At 45.3% G+C, this 20698-nt stretch overlaps 1 protein-coding gene and 1 non-coding gene across 11 annotated transcripts in view; both read left to right on the plus strand.

Moving 5' to 3' along the window:
* Nucleotides 1–52: 52 nt before the first annotated feature.
* On the plus strand, nt 53–211 carry LOC118088038 (U1 spliceosomal RNA). Its single transcript, XR_015950780.1, has one exon. It is a non-coding gene; the product is annotated as a U1 spliceosomal RNA (small nuclear RNA).
* A 739-nt stretch (nt 212–950) lies between these two features.
* Nucleotides 951–20698, plus strand: part of ZDHHC18 (zDHHC palmitoyltransferase 18) — a 33514-nt gene continuing 13766 nt past the window's right edge. For 5 of the 10 annotated variants that reach the window (XR_015950623.1, XR_015950621.1, XR_015950622.1 and 2 more), the window contains exons 1-6: nt 951–2413; nt 8883–8932; nt 10934–11094; nt 16894–17043; nt 19885–20022; nt 20393–20441. Coding sequence is in view for 6 of the 10 variants with exons in the window: in XM_088672367.1 (XP_088528493.1) it covers nt 2168–2413; nt 8883–8932; nt 10934–11094; nt 16894–17043; nt 19885–20022; nt 20393–20441 (794 nt within the window). In the remaining 4 variants the exon portion in view is untranslated. Of the gene's footprint in view, nt 2422–8882; nt 8933–10933; nt 11095–16893; nt 17044–19884; nt 20023–20392; nt 20442–20698 lie in introns of all 10 variants that reach the window. The other 5 variants (XR_015950624.1, XM_035121102.3, XM_035121100.3 and 2 more) reach the window with 2 other exon arrangements.

Here is a 20698-nt window from a genome sequence, read left to right on the forward strand (position 1 = left end):
TCTTAGGTGTGTTTGGTGTGGATGCAGAGGAAAGCCATATAAAAAACACTGGATACTTACCTGGCAGGGGAGACACCTTGATCATGAAGGAGGCTTTCCCAGGCTATGGCTCATCCATTGCACTGTGGGTGTGCTGACGCCTATGATTTCTCCAAATGTGGGAAACTTCATAATTTGTGGTAGTTGTTTTTTTTTTAAAAAAAAAAAACACTGAATACTAACACTCTGGGTGTGACCAAGAAACAGAAGCTGAGATGGAGCTAAGGCATGCAAGTAGGAATATGCTTGATTTTTAAAGATTTGGATTACGAGGGCAAGGAGCAGGTTAAGCTCCCCATGGTGCCCTGAAGTGTAATTGCTTTCCACCGTCTATGTCAGAGGTAGCAAAGATATTGGACTCCTTCCAGACTAGCCAGCATGGTCAGTGGTTAGGGATGATGGGCGCTGAAGTCCAACATATCTAGAGGATACCATGTTGGCTACACCTGATGTATGTGGATGGTTGCCATTCATGCCTATGGAAAAAAAGAAGTGGTATACTTTGTGGTAACCTTTGTAATGGGTTCGTAAACTGGGCTGCCTGGACTTGGCAGGGATCCCATAGTAGAATGTTTGCACACAGAGCAAACACACTGCAATCCCTCTCAAACAAGGCTGCATGCAGGGTTCAAACCTGTCCTCTATGCTCACCCATCACAATGAAGAGCGTTTTGCCAGGGGAAGCCATGTATGATTACCATTTGATATTGTAGCCCATTCAGCATGTAAAGTTCAACCTACCAGCTGAATACAACACAGATGCAGACGGTGAGTCATTGCGCAGGAGACAAAAACGTTTCATCCCCCCCCCCCTTTTCCAACCACAAATTGGTTTCACTAGTGCATCAAACCATATTTGTCTTCTATATACATTGTGACTTCTGTACAGGATGCAACATAATTTTCATTCATGGGAACATCTATTGCTTTGAAGGGATAGTACATACGGTAATTCTGTTGACAAATAATACATGTTTACCTAAGTAAATAGGCAAGAAGTTCTGTGAGCTTAAAATGTTTAAAATAGTCTTCTTTGGTGATCACCCGTAGCCGAGTAAGATTGTCTTCCATAAACACTGTTTTAACAATGAGTCCGTAGGTGACTGTGGAGGCCAATTCTGGACCCACATGTCCTTCCACAGTGGGGACATTGGTTTCTGGGCAGGAGTTGATCCCGGTGTGGATTTGCCATGCGTGCCTTCCTCTTAGCACGTTTCTCCCTTGCGTCCTGAGTTCGAGTGAATAGCACACGATAGATAATAAACCTTTCTTGTGTGGGAATAAGGGTGGCATTTAACTAAGCTTTACTCAGAGAAGACCCATTGAAATGGGTCTTTTCTCCATCTCTTTAGAAGTAGGGGAAATTATATATGATAGTTAATGGAACCTCCACCTTCAGAGTCGAGTACCAGATGCTCGGGAGCATACAAGGATCAGGAAAAGCCGGTTTACATCTCTCATGCCCTGCTTGTGAGATGCTCAAAAGGACCTTGATTGTTCCTTACGGGAAACGGCATTTAAGGGATACTGGTGATGTGTAGCAACAACAACAAGGGACTGGCCCTGTTTCTTTACAAAAAGACACCGCCGGTACTCTGCCCCGCGGTCAGAGTCACTTCCCGCGGAATTCAGTTTAAAGAGAGCGGGAAAAGCCTTGAATCATCGGAAGCCGAAGGCCCGACAGGCCTTTTACTTGAAGACAAAGGAGTTTTCAGTACAGAGCAGCACGGTGGGTGAGGGGAGGCGAGCGGGGCGGAGTGAAGAAGCGGAGGGAGCTGCCTGCGCGGCGGCGGCGGGCTTTGGTGCGCGCTTCTCCCCCCCCCCCCCGAGGGAAGGCGGCGGGAGCTGCTCAGGCAAGGCCGGCGGCTGCAGCGCGGACTCCAGGCCAGCCGGCGCGAGGGAGGCGCTGTGGCGGGAGGCCTCGGCGGGCAGGGGGTGTGTGCCGGTGCCCGCCCGCCCGCCCGCCGGCTCATTCTCCCTCTGCCGCTGAGGGCGGGGCGACGGAGCTGCCGAGCGGGTCTCTCCCTTCCTGCCTGCCGGGCGGTCCTGGCTGCGCCAGAGGCCGCCGCTGCCGCCGCTCGGTGGGGTCTGGACGGGGGAGGCCGGCCGGCGCCATCACCATGAAGGAATGCGAGTACCGGCAGATCCCGCCGGGCACCCCGGCCGCTCCTCCTTCCTCGGAGCCTCCGGCGCCGGCGGCCTCTTCCGTGGCAGCCGCCACCCCGGCGCACGGGCGCCGCCGCAAATGGGAAGTCTTCCCCGGGCGCAACCGCTTCTACTGCGGAGGCCGCCTCATGCTGGCCCGGCACAGCGGCGTCTTCCTCCTCACGCTCGGCCTCATCGTGGTCACCAGCGGCCTCTTCTTCGCCTTCGAGTGAGTCCGTGAGTGATGGAGCGGAGAAGCACAGGCTGGGGACGGGGGGACGGGGGACGACGACACCCAACAACCCTTCCTGCTTTTTGACATTTATTTCCTTCCTTGCAAAACCGTGACCTCGCTTTCCAACCCCAGCCCCGAAAGGGGTCGCAGAGTGTTTCCACATAGTCAACCTTTTTCGTGATTGCCGTAGGCAGCAACCGAGCTTAAGGTTAAGCTAATTGCTAGAGGGTGTAACCTGTTTGCGCCTTGTGGCGACTGAAAGGCTGGCCAGGTGCGGCGTGCAATGAAACCTTTTCCTCTAGAAAGTCCCGCTGTGTTCAATGGGTGTTTCCTCCCACTTTTAGGGGTGCATAGGATTGCGGGCTTAACTGTGGCATAAGGTTGTTGTGGACTAGAGCCCCAATTCGCCAGGCTACTGTCTAGTCCATAGAAGCTTAACATATATAACTGTGTGCATGTACAGGTAAGATTTAGGAACCCCTCTTTGATGGCGTTTTCTGAGCAGTAAACCAGTATGCCACAGTATTTTTGTTAGGTGCTGCAGTACTGTGTTTTGTGTGAAGGCACGGTATCAAAAGCTTTACTTGATAAGACAAGATAATACTGAAAAGGCACAGCGAAATAGGCATGGTTTTTACACTCCTTTTGAAAGGGCGGGTGTGTGCTTCTGACCCCAAGAGGGGAGGGAATTTTGTGATTCCAGTGCCACTGCTGTAATAAAGTCCCTGCTTTTGGATAAGCACTAAATATTTTTTTCCTTTATTACATTTCTTAGGGCTTAGGGTAGCTTCCCCCCCCCTTGCTAGTTTATTCTTGCATCAACATTGTGAGATACGTTAGGTGTGAGAAAGCAATTGATACAAGATTCATCCTGGAAACATCTGGCAGAGTTCACTTCCTCTCCCACTGGTGGCATTCCCATTGGCAGCAGTAGCCCATGAAAAGCCCTTAAAATGACGTGTTGTGGAGAGAGGCTGAGCCAGTAACACTTGGCCTCTTCTTACATTCTTACTGCTGACATAGCCCTCTCCTGAAAATGCAGAAACTTTGCTTGGTGCCTGCAGCCCACACAAGAGGCACATCAAAATACTGCTTAGTGAAGGCAGCCTGCATTGCATGCTTTAATTGTAAGAAAAAGGACAATAAAAACAGCCATAGTGTCACCAATACCAGAAAAATGGTGAGAGGTATTGACATCCCTTTTCTCCACCATCTTTCTCAGCCCCCCCTCCCCCCATGCCACCAAGGAGTTAGTAGTTTTGTATTGAATTGTTAGGATCCCCCAAGGCATTTTACAACGGATCATAACCAAAGGTGAAAGGCAAGGTGAAATAAATAAATGTGCAAGACTTTGGGCTTCTCATTTCCCTCAGCCTGTACCGTGTTTCTCATATTATAAGACATGTCTTATATTTATTTGTTCCTCAAAAAAACACACTATGGCTTATTTTCAAGGGATGTCTTATTTTTTTCCTCCTCCTCCTGCCGTGGCCGGCATTGCTGCTACGCCTATCACTATGTCTTATTTTCGGGGTATGGCTTATATTCCTTGAATGCTTAAAAATCCTGCTATGGCTTATTTTATGGGTATGTCTTAAAATATGAGAAACAGGGTAAGTGTGCATGCAGTGGCGGAACTTGGGGGGGGGAGCAGGCGGGGGCGGGACTGGCGCGTGTCCTGGGGGCGTGGCATGCCGCCCATGGGGGCATGCGCGGGCGGGGTGGCAGCTGCAATGGCACCCCGAGCCACTTTGAGATTCCTTACTACTCTTCTTCTTCTTCTTCTTCTTCTTCTTCTTCTTCTTCTTCTTCTTCTCTCCTCCTCCTCCTCCTCCTCCTCCTCCTCCTCCTCCTCCTCCTCCTCCTCCTCCTCCTTCTCCTCCTCCTCCTCCTTCTCCTTCTCCTTCTCCTTCTCCGCCAGTGTGTGCATGCATACTTGCATACTTGTTCTAATAGGAAAATAAGGGGGGGTGCTTCTTTTCCCCCACTTTGTCTTCCAAGTGCTCTATGAATGGACCTGAGTGAATCCTTTCACCATTGGTTATTAGGCTAACATAAGTGAAGAAAGCTGACTTGACTCATTGAAAGTAAGATCTGAGGTTGGGATGATTTAAGAAGTTGTTTTTCAGTGAATGACACAAACATTCAAGAAGTTAACTTCAGATGACACCATAGGAGAGGCTGCCACTTATTAAATTTGCTCCAAAGCTTAGGTGGAAATGCAAGACATGATTAGAAAGGGTAGGATTCATGGTGGTCTTCTTGCAGAGTAAGAAGCATAATTGTCTGTGGGGCAGGGAGAATGCAAAGAGCCACTAGGAACTACATACAGTGGTGCCTTGCTAGATGAATTTAATTCGTTCCACGGGTCAATTCGTATAATGAAAAATTCGTCTAGCGAATCCCATAGGAATGCATTGAATTTTTTATTTTATTTTTTGCCCATAGGAACACATTAATTGAATTTCAATGCATTCCTATGGGAAACCGCGATTTGCTAGACGAATTTTTTGTCTTGCGAGGCAACCTCCGCTCGAAAAATCTCTTCGTTAAGCGAAAAATTCATCTTACAGGGCATTCGTCTAGCATGACGTTGAATGTTCATGCAAGTGAACGTTTGACTGAGCCCTGTCTGACTTGTGTTCATATTCTAACCACTTGTGGGCTGTGTGTGTGTAAACAAGATCTTCTGAAGGCATGCGAGCTGTCTTGCAAAGGCAGGTGGAAGTGAATCAGTTGTGTATGTGTGTGTTCAGTGTTGTGCTAATGAGTATGATAGAAAGGTCAGCAGTTTGAATCTGCGTGATGGAGTGAGCTCCCATTGCTTTGTACCAGTTTCTGCCATACCAGTTCAAGTAGATAAATAGGTACTGCTCTGACGGGAAGGTAAATGGCATTTCCATGCGCTCTGGCACTCATCATGGTCCTCCGTGCGCCAGTAGCGGTTTAGTCTTGCTGGCCACGACCCGGAAAGCTGCCCATGGACAAACGCCGGCTCCCTCGGCCTGAAAAGTGAGATGGGAGCCACAGCCTTTGACTGGACTTAACTATCCAGGGGTCCTTTACCTTTACCTGCTAATGCGTAGAATTGAGGCAGTTTACCAAGACACTGCTGGCACATGGAGAACGCTTGAAACTGCCTCCATTGCTCCATTTGGGATGTGCTAGCTTGTATCAGGTCTGCAGGGCCTGTCTCCCATTCTGCTAGAGTTGTTTGGCAGCAGTGTGGGAACTATTCAGCGTATTCAGCTGCCATGCATACACATTCTCCAGCAGCCTCTATATCAACCTTGTAAATGTCCACCAAAGTGTGTAGGCAGCTTGAGAGCTGGCATCCGGTTCCTTGTTGTCTATGACTAACAGGTGAATGCTTAAATATAAGCCTGCTATATCATGAGAAACAGCTCTTGTTATTGTTTAGTCGTTTAGTCGTGTCCGACTCTTCGTGACCCCATGGACCATAGCACGCCAGCTCCTAATCTCCTTCTAACATGCAATTAAGACGTCTCTGTTAGACACTTAGAGGCTTTTAGCCAGGAAGGGGGGTGGGGAGGGAGAGAGACATACTCTGTGCTAGCTTCACGTTGTGGTATCTGGTGTTTTGTCAAGAATGGTATTTGGCTCCTAGGTTTAAAAACCCTTTAAAGGGGGGGGCACATCTTTTGTTACACCCTCTCTGACCACTGGGATTAGCACCACTGTGGGGAAGGAAGAGTGGTGGAGGATTCAGGGATGTATGTGAAGAGTTTATGGCATGTCCCTCTGCCCTTGCTTGCACAAAAGGGAAATCAAAGGACAGCTGCAGCAGATGATACTAGTGTTGATCTGGTGTGGCTTCACAACTGAACTTGGGAGGTGCATCAGATTCCTCTAATCCTCTCATGACTAGGTATCAGGAAGTATTTGGGCAGCTTTTGTGTATGTGTTGGGAGTCCGTGTGATTATCAGTGCTTATAATAGTAAAGTCCTTCTGCAGTGGGCGGGGGTGTTCTGTGTTTTCCTTATGTAAATAGTGCGTTCCCCAGAGTGCTAGTTTTGACTCTAAAGCCTCTGCTTGCATGTCCAGCTCTCCTTGCCTTTGGTGGAAATTTAATCTTGGGAGTTTTAGCAGCTAGGCCCTGTTATTCCATGCCAGCCGTTAGGAGAGTGTAGTTGTAAGCTTTGTCTTTGCTACTGTAAAACACTGGGTCAGTTTAATATGTTTAACCAGCCCATCTTCTTCTTCGGTGATCACTCGTAGCCGAGTAAGATTGTCTTCCATAAACACGTTTTTAACAATGGGGCTGTAAGTGACTGTGGAGGCCAATTCTGGATCCAGCCCATGTGACCTGCGCTGTGGATGGATCTCGGTACTGGTGTGATTGTGGTGTTGCCTCATAGTATGCAGTAGCACTATCCTCATGCCATCCTGTACCACACCACACATATCAACTACAGTCGTACCTCGGGTTACGAACTCCGCAAACCTGGAAGTGTTTTCGTCGTGCGTGCATTCTGCGCATGCGCAGAAGCAGCGCGCTTTGCACATGCGCAAAAAAGGCGCTCGGTTTGCGACCTTTTCGGGTTACGAACTGCGACCCAGAACAGATCGAGTTCGTAACCCGAAGTACGACTGTACTGTATATTCCTGCATATAAGACTACTTTTTAACCCAGGAAAATCTTCTCAAAAGTCCGGGGGGGGGGGTCGTCTTATATGCCGGGTCGTATTTCTTATACGGCAAGTATACCCCAAACTCTATATTTTAACTGGAAAAGTTGGGGGTCGTCTTATATGCCCAGTCGTCTTATACGCCGGAATATACGTACCTAAACATAAACAGAAACCAGCCGCAGTACCCTAGCTGCCTGTACGTTGTTTGCAGTCACAGAAAACCTTAACCACCTTCAGCTTCGACTTTATATTCTGAGAAGCTGACTTTGCTTCAGAAGACATCTTAATGCTGTTCCTTAAGTTGTCAAGACTTAAGCTTCCTCTCTGGAATTTTCTCTCCCCCTCCCCCGCTAGATCAAAAGTTGATATGATTTTGATAAGTGAAATAGCGCCTTGGAATAACTACCGTGGTACCTCGGGTTACAGACGCTTCAGGTTACAGACTCCGCTAACCCAGAAATAGTACCTCGGGTTAAGAACTTTGCTTCAGGATGAGAACAGAAATCGCGCGGCAGCGGGAGGCCCCTTTATCTAAAGTGGTACCTCAGGTTAAGAATGGACCTCCAGAACAAATTAAGTTCTTAACCAGAGGTACCACTGTAGCTTTGCAGATTGGAGGGTGGAGCTAGCTAGAAGGGACCTTTGCCATTCTTTCGCTTGTGTACACTTTCCCTTTCTGCCCACTGTTCAGCAAAATCCATGCTGCTTTTGCCTTGCCTGCAAGGCAGACCGCAAGATGCTGGCTGGCAGGGGGGTTTGTGCTGTTTTCCATTGGCTTGTGCTTTTGGTTATCTGTAGTAGGGGTGAGAATGAAGGGGGAAGTGTGCTTCTTCCTCAGCCAGTGTGCTGGGCTCAGAAGCTGTTACTCCAGAATCCATGCAAATATAATACGTTATTGTTGAGATGATCCATTTCTGGACCGCCTCTCCCTATATAAACCGTCCTGGACTCTGTGTTCATCATCTGAAGCCCTTCTTTGTGTGCCTCCTCCATTTGAGGTCCGGAGGGTAGCAACATGAGAATGGGCCTTTTCTGTAGTGGCTCCCTGTTTGTGGAACGCTCTCCCCAGGGAGGTTCATTTGGCGCCTTCAGTATATATACAGTGGTACCTCAGGTTACAAACGCTTCAGGTTATAGACTCCGCTAACCCAGAAATAGTACCTCAGGTTAAGAACTTTGCTTCAGGATGAGAACAGAAATTGTGCTCCTGTGGCACAGCGGCAGCAGGAGGCCCCATTAACTAAAGTGGTGCTTCAGGTTAAGAACAGTTTCAGGTTAAGAACGGACCTCAGGAACGAATTAAGTTCTTAACCAGAGGTACCACTGTATTTTAGACACTAGGGAAAAACGTTCCTCTTCAACCAGGCCTTGGGCTGATTGATATACTACAGCCTGTTAAATGTAGCTGTGGGAAAGAGGGGTCTTGTTTTGTTGTTTTGGTTCAATTCTCTACTTGTGTTTTATCTTGTATTTTATTCTGCAAACTGCCCTGAGGTCTTTTGATGAAGGACGATATATAAAATCAATCAATCCTAGTTAGCCTTTGAAATACCCGTTTACATAGATAAGCTTAAGTAGCTGCTTGGGATCCACTAAAACCCATATGGATTAGTAAACATGATATGTTATATGTTGCATCCTGCGTGATAAACATTTCAGAGGAAGCAGGGTTTGTGCTGAATTGCCCCCCACTGTCCAAGGTTGTGGGGCTTTTAGCTGGTCTCTGCAGCCGTGCTTCGAATGGTGCATGCTAAGAAGTGGTAATACTGATCTCCAAGCTATGTGAAATGTCACCTGTTTATTTCCACAGACCAAACTGCTGTTTAAAGTCACAGGATCAGACAAGGACATTTTCCCCTGGTTAGTTGACAAGCCTCGTGTGCTTCTGCCACAGTCTTAATATCAGCTCATTCACTGCACCTTCCGCAGCCTTTGTGGCTGTCTTTCTGCCAAACAACCCCAGCCCTTGCAAATCTGTTCTTTACTGAAAAGAACAGAACAGAAATAGTATTAATTTACCTCACGACACACAGCTCGCTCCCACTTCTCAAATCAAGCTCCCACCCACCCTTCTTCTCCTTTTAAAAAAGAATGCCATGGTTACCATTGACAACTCTAGGCCCAGCATGATCAGGTTCTCTCTCGCTAATTTCCCCCTCTCCCAGATATGGTGACATGTCATTGGACTATATTTGTGGTCTCCAATATTGAAACCCTAAATAAGGATTTAAATGCCATTGCCACTTCTGGATTCAGATGGAGTTCCTGTTCTTTTATTTAAAAAATCTAGTTTGGATCTGGCTTTGTTAACATCAGACGCAACAGTTCCAGTAATCTGGCCCCCCACTTTGGTGGACCAGAGTACAGTCATACCTTGGAAGTCGAACAGAATCTGTTGTGGAAGTCCGTTCGAGTTCCAAAACATTTGGAAACCAAAGCACGGCTTCTGATTGGCTGCAGGAAGCTCCTGCAGCCAATCAGAAGCCGTGGAAGCCTTGTCGAATGTTCGGCTTCCAAAAATAGTTCGCAAGCTAGAACAGTCACTTCTGGGTTTGCGGCGTTCAAGAGCCAAAATGTTTGAGAACTAAGCTGTTCAAAAACTAAGGTACGACTGTACAGTATAGGTCAGAGTAGATGCTGGAGGCACAGGGTCTGGTGGCATGTCAACCTTGAGTTAAAGAGCAAGGGAAGAACGGCTGTGCTTCAGCAAGGTGATCCAAAATTGCTGGAGACAGTGAAGCTTGTTCTAACCAGTAGATTTGCTGTGTTTTCCAACACCAAATAATTGTGAACCAGTGTGATCCAGACAAATATTGGCATTGTCAAGTCTCATGCAGTCACACTGGCACCAGGTAGCCGTTGACAAGTAAGTTACCTCATAGTCCCTGTTCTCCTTCAGTGAAACATAATAATTGTGGCCTCCCTCACAATATCTCTGTGATAGAAATCTGATAAGATATTCAGCTATTTGTTCATTAAAAATGGAGCTGTATACATTATATAAAAAACAATGATAAAAGTGGATATATACACAGCAGGTTAATAAGATAAGAGGCCATCAGCTATGTGACTAAACAGTCTTTAGAAACTGTATCAAGTTTACACTTGTAAGAACTTAGTGGAGAGGTATTGAAAAAAGGAGGGGGAAATGAAGTAACTAGTTTGTAGATTTGCTTTCTTCAGGATTTAAGGAAAAACTAGATTGTTTTTATTTTATTTTATTTTTATTTATTGAATTTATATACTGCCCTATACCCAGAGGTCTTGGGGCAGTTCACAGAACAAAATCAAAATATAAATCCACAAAATATATAATCAAAATAAAAGCAACCCAATAACTCTCCCCCCCCTGGGCAAAAAAACCCACATTTTAAAAAGATTGTGTAGTAGGGAAGGATTTACTCCAGGAATAAGCTATGACTGTAAATGATTCTGACCTCATAAGATAGCTATTGCTGTCCACTCTGCCCCTTAATCCAGCCTTGCATTTAGCAATTTGCCTGGCAGGCATAGGTGACCAGGAGTTTTATGTAGGCAGGCATATGAAACTCCATAAAGGGAAGGGGCAGGAGATTACTCTGTCCCTCATCCACTCTGTCCCAACTCCATAACGAGCATGGATGCACAGACAATTTGCCTCTTAGCCGACTAGTAATTTTTGCAGGCATGTAACTTGTGAGCTTATTTGCAATGTGGTCCTTAATCATATTCTTCTAAAAGATCTACAGAATTTTTCAGGGTGGAATTTGAAGAAGTTATGATCTGTTGGCTCCAGTGGCCAAGTAAGACCCTGTCCGTGAGTGAAGTGTTTGTGCAGTGAATGGAGGCCCTACTTTAAAAATGTGTTGTTCTTTTTTTCAGCTGTCCCTTCTTGGCTCGTAACCTGACCTTGGCCATTCCCATCATTGCTGGCATCCTGTTCCTCTTTGTCATCAGCTCTTTGCTGCAGACCAGTTTCAGAGATCCCGGTATCCTGCCCAGAGCCACCCCCAGTGAAGCTGCAGACCTGGAGAAATGGATAGGTGAGGTTCTAGTTGTCACTCTTCTACATCCTTGGGAAAAAATTTAAACTCTGCTAGTGATCTCATGGTATGCAACATCCTCATTTGAGCATTTTCCCGAGTCTGAGGCTATCATGAAGGGAGACAAAGCAGTTGCCAGATCTTCACTGGAGGGACCTAATAGCTTAAACCTTTTCTAGGGAAAACCCGTGATGCTTCAGCCATCAGTCATACAAAGAATATGATATACAAAGAATAGAAATAAAAAGTCAGTTATATAAAATACATTTTAGGATTTTGAATCAATAGTCAAATAGTGGATTTTATTCTGATTGCCCCAGCTAAAAACCTTGCAACCTTTGCTATTGGCTTAAATATTGTACCAGCCTTCTCATTTCTGCTCTGTGGCTTGGAACAAAGTATGATGCAGGCATAGTGAGTGTTGAACTTGAAGCTTATCCTGTGGTTTAGCCTTGGTGGTGATAAGGTGTCAGATAATTTCTGCCAGTTCCTCAACTGAGCCAGATATTTATTGTTGCTGTTTAGCGCTGGGCAATATATTTCAGATATATCACAATATCTGAAATAAGGAAGGAACTAGACATAGAGGCGAACAGGACAATGTCCTGGCAACTGCTACTACTAAAGGGTCTAAAACTGATAAATGATGATATTATCAATCACCTCATGGTCACTTTTGGCAGCAGGCAAGACAAAATGCATCCAAATGAGACTTTTGGTTTTGGGCTTGGCTATCAAATGGTGGTATTCCGGACAATCCAAAGTACGGTGATGAGTCATAGTGAATACAAATAATCTGAGACTACCAGCAGCCTGCTAGGCAGCAGCCTGGCGGCAGCAGAACCAATAACAAAAAGGGCACAGAAGCAGCAGAAGCCTGGCAGCAGTGGCACAATAATCAGCAGCCTGCGAAGCCTTGGCATGGTAGTGGGTGGCGGCAGCAGAAGCAGTGGCAGCCAGTTAGGCCTTGTCATGGTGGCGGCAGTAGTGGTGGTCTGCAAGGCCTTGTGGCAGTGGCAGAAGCAGTGACAGCCTGCAAGGCCTTGTCACACCGGTGGCAGTAGCGGCAACCTGCAAGACCTTGCGGTGGTGGCAGGAGACAGTAGCAGAAGCACAGGTGTCCTGCAAGGCCTCGCTGAGGCAGGCTGCCACAACTTCTGCCACCACCTCCCACCTTGCCACCACGGCGAGGCCTCGCAGGCCGCCACTAAGATTGCTGCCATCTCCTGTCACCAACGCAAGGCTCGCAGGATGTCACTACTGCTGTCACCTCCTGTCATTGCTGCAAGTCCCAGCAGGCATCTGCCACGAGAACTCACAGACCACCATCGCTTCTGCTGCCAAATTTTGTCACCACTGTAAGACAGTAATGCTGCTACTGCTGCCACTTCCCATGGCCACCGCAAGACCTCACAGGCTGCTGCCATCACTCTCTTGCAGGCCACTGCCTTTACTGCAGCCATATCCCGTTGCTGCTGTGAGGCCTTGCAGGGTGTCATTACTGCAGCCACCTCTTGTCACTGTCTTGAGGCTTTGCATGCCGCCGCCGCTACAGCTGCCACCTCCTGTCACCGTGGGGCCTCACAGGCTGCTGCTGCTCAGCTGCCACCTCCCGTCACTGCTGTGAGTCCTTGCAGGCTGCCACTGCTACTGCCACTGCCTCCCATCGCTGTTGTGAGTCCTCACAGGGTGCTGCTGCTACTCCCGTCAGCTCCTGTTGCCACTGTGAGGCCTTACAAGTTGCCACTGTTTGTTCTGCCGCCGTAAGGCCCTGCAGGTTGTCGCCACTACTGCCGACACGTACTGCGGTCATGGCAAGCTGTTTCTGCCACTGCTGCTTCTGCCTCCTAGCAGGCTTACTGGCAGTCCCAGATTTGTATTCACTAATGGCTTATGGGACCCAGGTGGCACTGTGGGTTAAACCACTGAGCCTAGGGCTTGCCGATCAGAAGGTCGGCGGTTCGAATCCCTGTGACGGGGTGAGCTCCCGTTGCTTGGTCCCAGCTCCTGCCAACCTAGCAGTTCGAAAGCATGTCAAAATGCAAGTAGATAAATACCTACAGCGGGAAGGTAAACAGCGTTTCCATGTGCTGCTCTGGTTTTCCAGAAGCGGCTTTGTCATGCTGGCCACATGACCTGGAAGCTATATGCCGGCTCCCTCAGCCAATAATGCGAGATGAGCGTGCAACCCCAGAGTCGGTCACTACTGGACCTAATGGTCAGGGGTCCCTTTACCTTTACCTTTAATGGCTCATTGCCGTACTTTGGGTTGTCCTGAATACCACCGTTTGGTAGCCAAGCCAAAAACCAGAAGTCCTGTTAGGATGCATTTTGGCCTGCTGATGAAACTGAGTGTGTGATGATTGATAATACTGTCATTTATCTATTTTAGACCCCTTAGTAGCAGTTGCCAGGATATTGTCCTGTTTGCCTCTGTATAGATCCATCCTTATTTCAGACATTGTGGAAGTTTGCAATGTTTAGCTGGTAATAACATTGCAGTGTTTAGCTGGTGAGTTATTGTGATGTTGAAAACCAGATATCGCCAGGCCCTAGCCCTTACACACATTGCGATTCGCAATATATTGCCGGCTCAAATATTATGAAACAATTATAACGATGTGAACTTCAAACCGGTTTTGGATGATATATCGCCCAGCCCTATTGCTGTTCCATTCCTCTGAAGCAGTTTGAGGGGCAGCTTGTGTGAGTTAAACATTCAGAGCATGGAGGGAAGACAGCTTCTAGCTGTCTGTCATAATTCGTTTCTGGCTGTTCACTTGTAGGTGACCAGGTAGGGAAGCTTACAAAGTTTTTGGAGAGGAGAGGTTACACCAGAACTGACTGGTTTTTGTGGGCAGGCACACTAGAGTAAATTTTCATGGAGTAATAACTTATATAACTAGTTGCAAGAATTTCATTGTAAGGTCACTGTTTTATTCAGCAGCTAGTCTTCCACCAGAAGTGCATTTAATACTGCATCTTAAAATTCATTGGATTGGTAAAAGGAGGGGAAGGATGGCTTACTTGAAATCCAGATGATCCCAATTTATTAGGAATTGGAAGTATGAGTTTAAACCAGTCTTTCCCTGTGCCCAAGCTATGTGATTGAGGAGCCAAATACCTGTTCTCATGGCTTTATTGATTCTTCAGATACATTTTTGGAGGTTTGTTGACAGTGAGCAGCTCTCTGATGGACATTGATTGGCTTGTTTAGAATTGGTTTTATTTATTGGTTTAATGTATATTGTAAACCGTTTTGTGATTTTGTTATATGAAAGCTGGTAAAGAAGCGTAGTAATAAATTATAATGTCACCCCTGTTCATTTTGTACACTGAAATCTAAAGAACTACATTTTGAGTGTAATTCAGTTATTTGCAAATCAATTTATCCAGCAATATGGAACTGCAACTTAAAGGACAATGTGGAGAAGGGAAGGAACCAAATACATGGGACAAAAGTCAATTATCCAGATGCATTTTAGAGTTGTGATACTGGTTGGAGTCTAACTCACATGTAAATGCATACTACTCCTAATCTGTCCCTACTGCACTGCTTGTCTATTTGCTTCTGAGTTCAGTTCAAAGCATTACATTCACCTTTACCGATGTAAGTGGTCTGAAGCCTGTGTAGCTGTGGAAATTCCTCCTTCCATATGTTATCTCCCCAATTCCTTAGATCTGCAGGGGAGGTGCGCTGATGAAATGATTTTTAAATGTACAGTTGTTTATAACCAAGTAGCCTGGATTTGCTTCTGGCTATGCTTTTGCTTTTATGTTCTGTGTTAACTATATTTTCTGAATACAGATTTAACTACTGAAGCTGCATGCAACTGAGAATCCAGCTAAATAAAATGAACTCTTTTGCCACGCTAAGAATTATTGTGCAATAGCAATACAGAAAAATTGTCTGGAGGCTGTGTTCAGTAGCTTCTCCCATTTACTTAGCTTCAGCCTGATAGTCTGATCCTGGCTGGAAGTGCTTTGATATGATGGAGATAAGGTAGAAACTTGGCATATTTTATGTTTCACAGTGGATCAGATTATAGATTTGACTAGCAGCAATTCTATAAAAAAGCACTTAAAGCAGGAATGTCAAAGATATGCCCACGGATTATATCAGGTCCTTTGGAAGTCTTAAATGCTCGAATTGTCATCTTTGTGCTGGAGACATCTTAAGCCATCACTGTGTGCAAAATTTACAAAGCAAGAGTACCTACTTAGAATCTCTTAACAGTTTAGGGCACACCTAATCTGTTGTAAGTGATCCTTACTGTTCAGACTTACCAGTGGTCCACAATATTTTGCTGGCCTTATAGTCAAGAAACAAAAACTGTATTCCTATGTGTGTCCTCCAGCTTGACTAATGAAACCCCCTTCCTTTTTTCAGGTGTGGAACGCACCTTAATCAAGCATTAGCCACACCCCTTCCTTTTCTGGCAGAGAGAGTGTTGCCTTTGGCTGCTGTTTGGCAGAGGGGCTTCTCTGCCGAGTAGCAGCCAAGGAAACCTCCTACCTCCCTTTCCAGCTCTGAAGCAAGGAAGCAGGCAGGATCTTGCCCTCTTGGCTCTGTATGACTGAAGTGCTTTAAGTACCTTAGCCACATAATTGCCAAAGAATCCAGTCTTGTTTCCAACCTTGGTATTGGGGAGGGAGCCAGGGATTGTCGTTGCTGGGACAATCCCTGCCTACCTCTGTAGTTTCAAAGCCTGGAAGTTAGGATAGATGCTGATCATGCTCATTGGGATAGGGACTGTCTAGCTGCCCTCATTAGTGGGCCAAGCAAAGATGTGGATGCCTGTTTAAGGACATAAGATATGCTCTTGCTGGGTCAGACCATAGCTGGCCCACCTATTCCAGTATTCTTTGCAAGGATCCAAGCAACCAGCAGACACTAAGTGGCCCACAAAAATTTGGTTGGTGATAGACCATAATATAGCACCTGCTTGCTTCAGAGCTGCTAAAAAAATCTCCACAATTCTGAAGCCTCTTGCTTGTACCGTGTTTCTCATATTATAAGACACGTCTTATATTTATTTTTTCCTAAAAAAAAAACACTATGGCTTATTTTCAAGGGATGTCTTATTTTTTTCCTCCTCCTCCTGCCGCGGCCGGCATTGCTGCTGCTCCTATCACTATGTCTTATTTTCGGGGTATGGCTTATATTCCTTGAATGCTTAAAAATCCTGCTATGGCTTATTTTATGGGGATGCCTTAAAATATGAGAAACAGGGTAGCCAGGTGCCTGTTCTGTTGAACGTTGCAGCCAGGCTTGTAGCACCATAGAGCATAAGGACTGGATATAGGAATCCAAAAAGAAACCCTGTACAAGACCAGGCTGCCAGTTTATCTTTCTAAAGAGAAAGACATGTGAGAATCAGAAAGGTCTGATTATTTCTGTCTTGAGGTCAGTAATTCACACATCTATTTTCCACTCTGGCTTTTCTTAAAAATCTAATTCAAGTAAACTTTCATTTTAAAATAAGGTGTGTGTTTTGAACATGGGTTGTTTGTTCAGAATCCTACATTTTTTGTATGAGTTATAATATTGTATAGACACGAGGAACAATGCATATTTAAAAATTAGCTACTAAAAAATGCGCAGCAAAAAATGGATTCTGTTTCCCACTTGTGGCGTTCTATTGTTCAGATGGCATACAATACTCTCTGAGAGGTCAGTGTGTGAGTTGCGAGTTCTGCTTTTGGACAGGGGACTCGATGAGAAGATGGTCACATTCCCTCTATCCCTGTGTTCCATTCTGGGATGAGCATAATTTGTGGATGTTTTTGCCTTTGCAGACAACCTGGGCACTTCAACCTACCGCCCACCTGCCCGTACCATGGAAGTTGTTATAAATAAATACATGGTGAAGTTGAAGTACTGCTATACTTGCAAAATGTTCCGTCCTCCCAGGACCTCCCACTGCAGTGTTTGTGACAACTGTGTAGGTAAGTTCAGAAAGAGTTGCCTTACAGGCTGTCAGGGTTGCAGTTCTTACCTAATCTTCTTGCTTCACCTGAAGGTCAGAAGTGTGTGAATTTGAGGCAGTGTGTCTCCTCTTCCATAATCAATCTCAGCTATAACGCAAATGATGATATTTGAGTCTGGGTAGGCACACGAAGAGAGGGCTGGGCTGGACTTCCATTGGCTGGTTGATGGGCTTCATTGTGCTTAACAGATTGGATAAGCTTCATTAACTGTTGCACCTCCCCACACCAATTTTTGTTGTACTCCCATTTCTATTTTCCTTAACTTTGAACATAAAAGCCTCAGTCTTGGAAGAACAATACTGCATGCTGTTCTAAATTGCTCCAGGATTCTCTCTTGTGTACATGCAACAGATTAACCAAGCCATTTCTCTAGTGTCTTTGGGGGTGGGGGGAATGAAACACAATACTTATAGAATTTCTTAAGGTGTATAACATTCTTTTTTATGTAAATTGCAGTGACTAGACAGTACTCCCCTCACTGAACCAGACCTTTAGAAGGCATCTTAAGGCAGCCCTGTTTAGGGAAGCTTTTAATGTTTGATGGATTTCTGTATTTTAATGTTTTGTTGGAAGCCGCCCAGAGTGGCTGGGGGAACCCGGTCAGATGGGTGGGGTATAAATAATAAATTATTATTATTATTATTATGAACACACACATACACAAAAAATACATGCATTTTGAAAGCAAAACATTGGTTTCCTTGATATAGGATTTAAATTGACACATTGCACTGACCTGGGGAGCATCTTCTTGGAGAAGGGGAGATGTATATGCCTGGGAGAGATTGCCAAGTTCCTAGACATGCTAGGATCTGTTGAAGACTTGTAGTTATGGAGAAGTGAAAGAGCAAAATTGAGTGCAACAGGCAAGTTGCAAAAATATTTCTGTTTTAAAGAAATTTCAGCACTAAATGCCTTCCATTCCTGAGCTGTTTGTAATGGTGAAATTTTCCTTTAGCAGTAGATTGTAATAAACATTAAAGGGCATATCAAGACATGAACAAAAGCTTCGGATACACCCACATTGTTAACTCTCGCCAGGATGTATAGTGCTTCAGGGGGAGGGGGAGGTCTCTGGGAGACAATCAGTCATGAAATGGATTGCTGGATGCTTGATTTGCGCAGTTTCTTTCTCTCGTTCTCTTTCTATATATGCTAAAGCAGTCTGATGAGTATACCTTAAAGAATTCAGTCTGAAAACAGATTTCCTTCCTCAGCCAAGTACATGTATAGTCATATAGGTTATAGGGAGCAATTACAAGAACCAGCTCGAAGGAAGTGTAATGTTAGGTTGAGTTGCTGGGCAGCACAGAACTATGTTCTGGACAGGCTATGGCCAGCTTTTCAGTAAGACATATGTGTTTTGAATTATGGTGCTGGAGGAGACTTGAGAGTCCCATGGACTGCTAGAAGATCAAACCTATCCATTCTGAAGGAAATCAGCCCTGAGTGCTCACTGGAAGGACAGATCGTGAAGCTGAGGCTCCAATACTTTGGCCACCTCATGAGAAGAGAAGACTCCCTGGAAAAGACCCTGATGTTGGGAAAGATGGAGGGCACAAGGAGAAGGGGACGACAGGACGAGATGGTTGGACAGTGTTCTCGAAGCTACCAACATGAGTCTGACCAAACTGCGGGAGGCAGTGCAAGACAGGAGTGCCTGGCATGCTCTGGTCCATGGGGTCACGAAGAGTCTGACACGACTAAACGACTAAACAACAACAATATATATATACACACACACACACACACCTCTTCATCCAAAGATCTCAAGGCAGTTCACAGCATAAAAATACAAAATAAACAGTATTCTTTGTGTGTGTAAGAGAGAGGAGGGTAAGGAATATAGGATCAGGGTTCAGATAGTATCACATGACTAGCGTACTTGTTTTTGTACAAGTAAGGCCACAAAGCCTTGCTTTGGGAGTCTTATAATGGATATAGATCTGGTAGTGCTGCAGGACAAGGAATATATTTTATAACAGGATAGATCCACACAGTGGGCTTAATGGGTAAAGGAAGACTTGGAGTTGGCTTTTCCACAACCAAGCCAACACCTGAATAGCCCCCAAAAGGTTAGCCCTCAACAAGGTTATGTGTGATACAATCAGAAGCATCCATTGATTTCAGACAAAGTGACTTAAAATGGTCACAGCCCTCTCCTTAAAAAAAAAAGAAGTTATTATTCTCACTGTGCATATATTAGAAGAGGGCCTGGTCCTATGTGTGGCCTCCAGTATTTTTATTTTTTTGCAGTGCATTCTCTTGAAAATATACTTGAAATGCTGAAAATAAAGCTGCCAATATAATAGTGCTACTATACAAATCTATTGTGTGACTCCACTTGGAATGCTTTGTACAGTTCTGGATGCCACACCTGAAAAAGGATGTTCTAGAGTTAAAAAAGAAGAAGCAGAAAGAGGCAACCAAAATAATCAAGGAACTTGAGCAACTGCCCAGAGAGGAAAGGTTACAACTACTGTGACTTTTTAGGTTAGAAAAAATGCCAACTTTGGGGGCACAAGATAGAAATGTATAAAATTATGCATAGTGTAGAGGAGTGAGTTCCCATCTTCTCCCTCCCTCAAAAGATTCAGGAAGATTCAGGACAGACAAAAAAGAATATAGTACACAATATAAAGTGGGATTAACTACCATAGGATATAGTGATGGCCACCAACTTAAAAGGAAATTAGACAAATTCATGGTACTGCTATGCTTCATTTGCTTTTGTTTTGCTTGGGTGTGTGGTATGTAAACCACCCTAATATTATCATCTTGTTGCCTTCCCCCCCACAGAACGGTTTGATCACCACTGTCCCTGGGTGGGCAACTGCGTAGGGAAGCGAAATTACCGATACTTCTATGCCTTCATCCTCTCCCTCTCCTTCCTGACAGCCTTCATCTTCGCTTGTGTCATTACCCATCTTGCCCTGCGTAAGTATAGCTTTTAATAAAGTACTTTCTGAACCAGAAGCTCTCCCGCTGTCTCTGTAGGTGTCTGGGTGAGCACATTTCCAAGCCAGGATGCTTTTCAAAGCGCCATGCCACCAATCTCTTTGGATGGAGGGAGAATTTACAACACCAAGCCAACTCTCAAGTGTTATTTAAAAGCTGGTACATTATCATGCTAAATTTAGGCAAACCTATCCAGGATAGCCCAAAACTTGCCTCACCACTTCTGTCTTCCTGAGAACCTGGGCTTCCAGAAGGGTTCTGTATGCTGTCAGTGCCACGTGACCTCTTGCATGCTTGAAATATAAAATGGCTTCATTCAACTCATTCCTCTTTTCGCTTTGCTTTGCAGGTTCCCAGGGAAGTGATTTTCTCACTGTTTTGAAAGCAACACCAGCAAGATATCCTTTCACTATCGGTCTTCCTTCCCCCCTCCCCTCCTTTTTTTGTTGGGACAAAGAAGGAGCCAGTTTAGCATAACAGATTCTAAAATCTAAAATGTCCTCCGATGTGTTTTCTGAGTGGGTAAAGCAAGAAACAGCCAAACTCTCATGATCACTCACACAGGGAATCTTCTTATAGGGGTCAAAGAAAACTTTTGCTTTGGGGCTTGATCTTTGTTAATAATCTCTTTTTTCTTTTTGCAGAATTTTCCACA

This window comes from Zootoca vivipara, chromosome 6 (assembly GCF_965207765.1).
Source record: "Zootoca vivipara chromosome 6, rZooViv2.hap1.1, whole genome shotgun sequence".
NCBI classification, from domain to species: domain Eukaryota; kingdom Metazoa; phylum Chordata; class Lepidosauria; order Squamata; family Lacertidae; genus Zootoca; species Zootoca vivipara.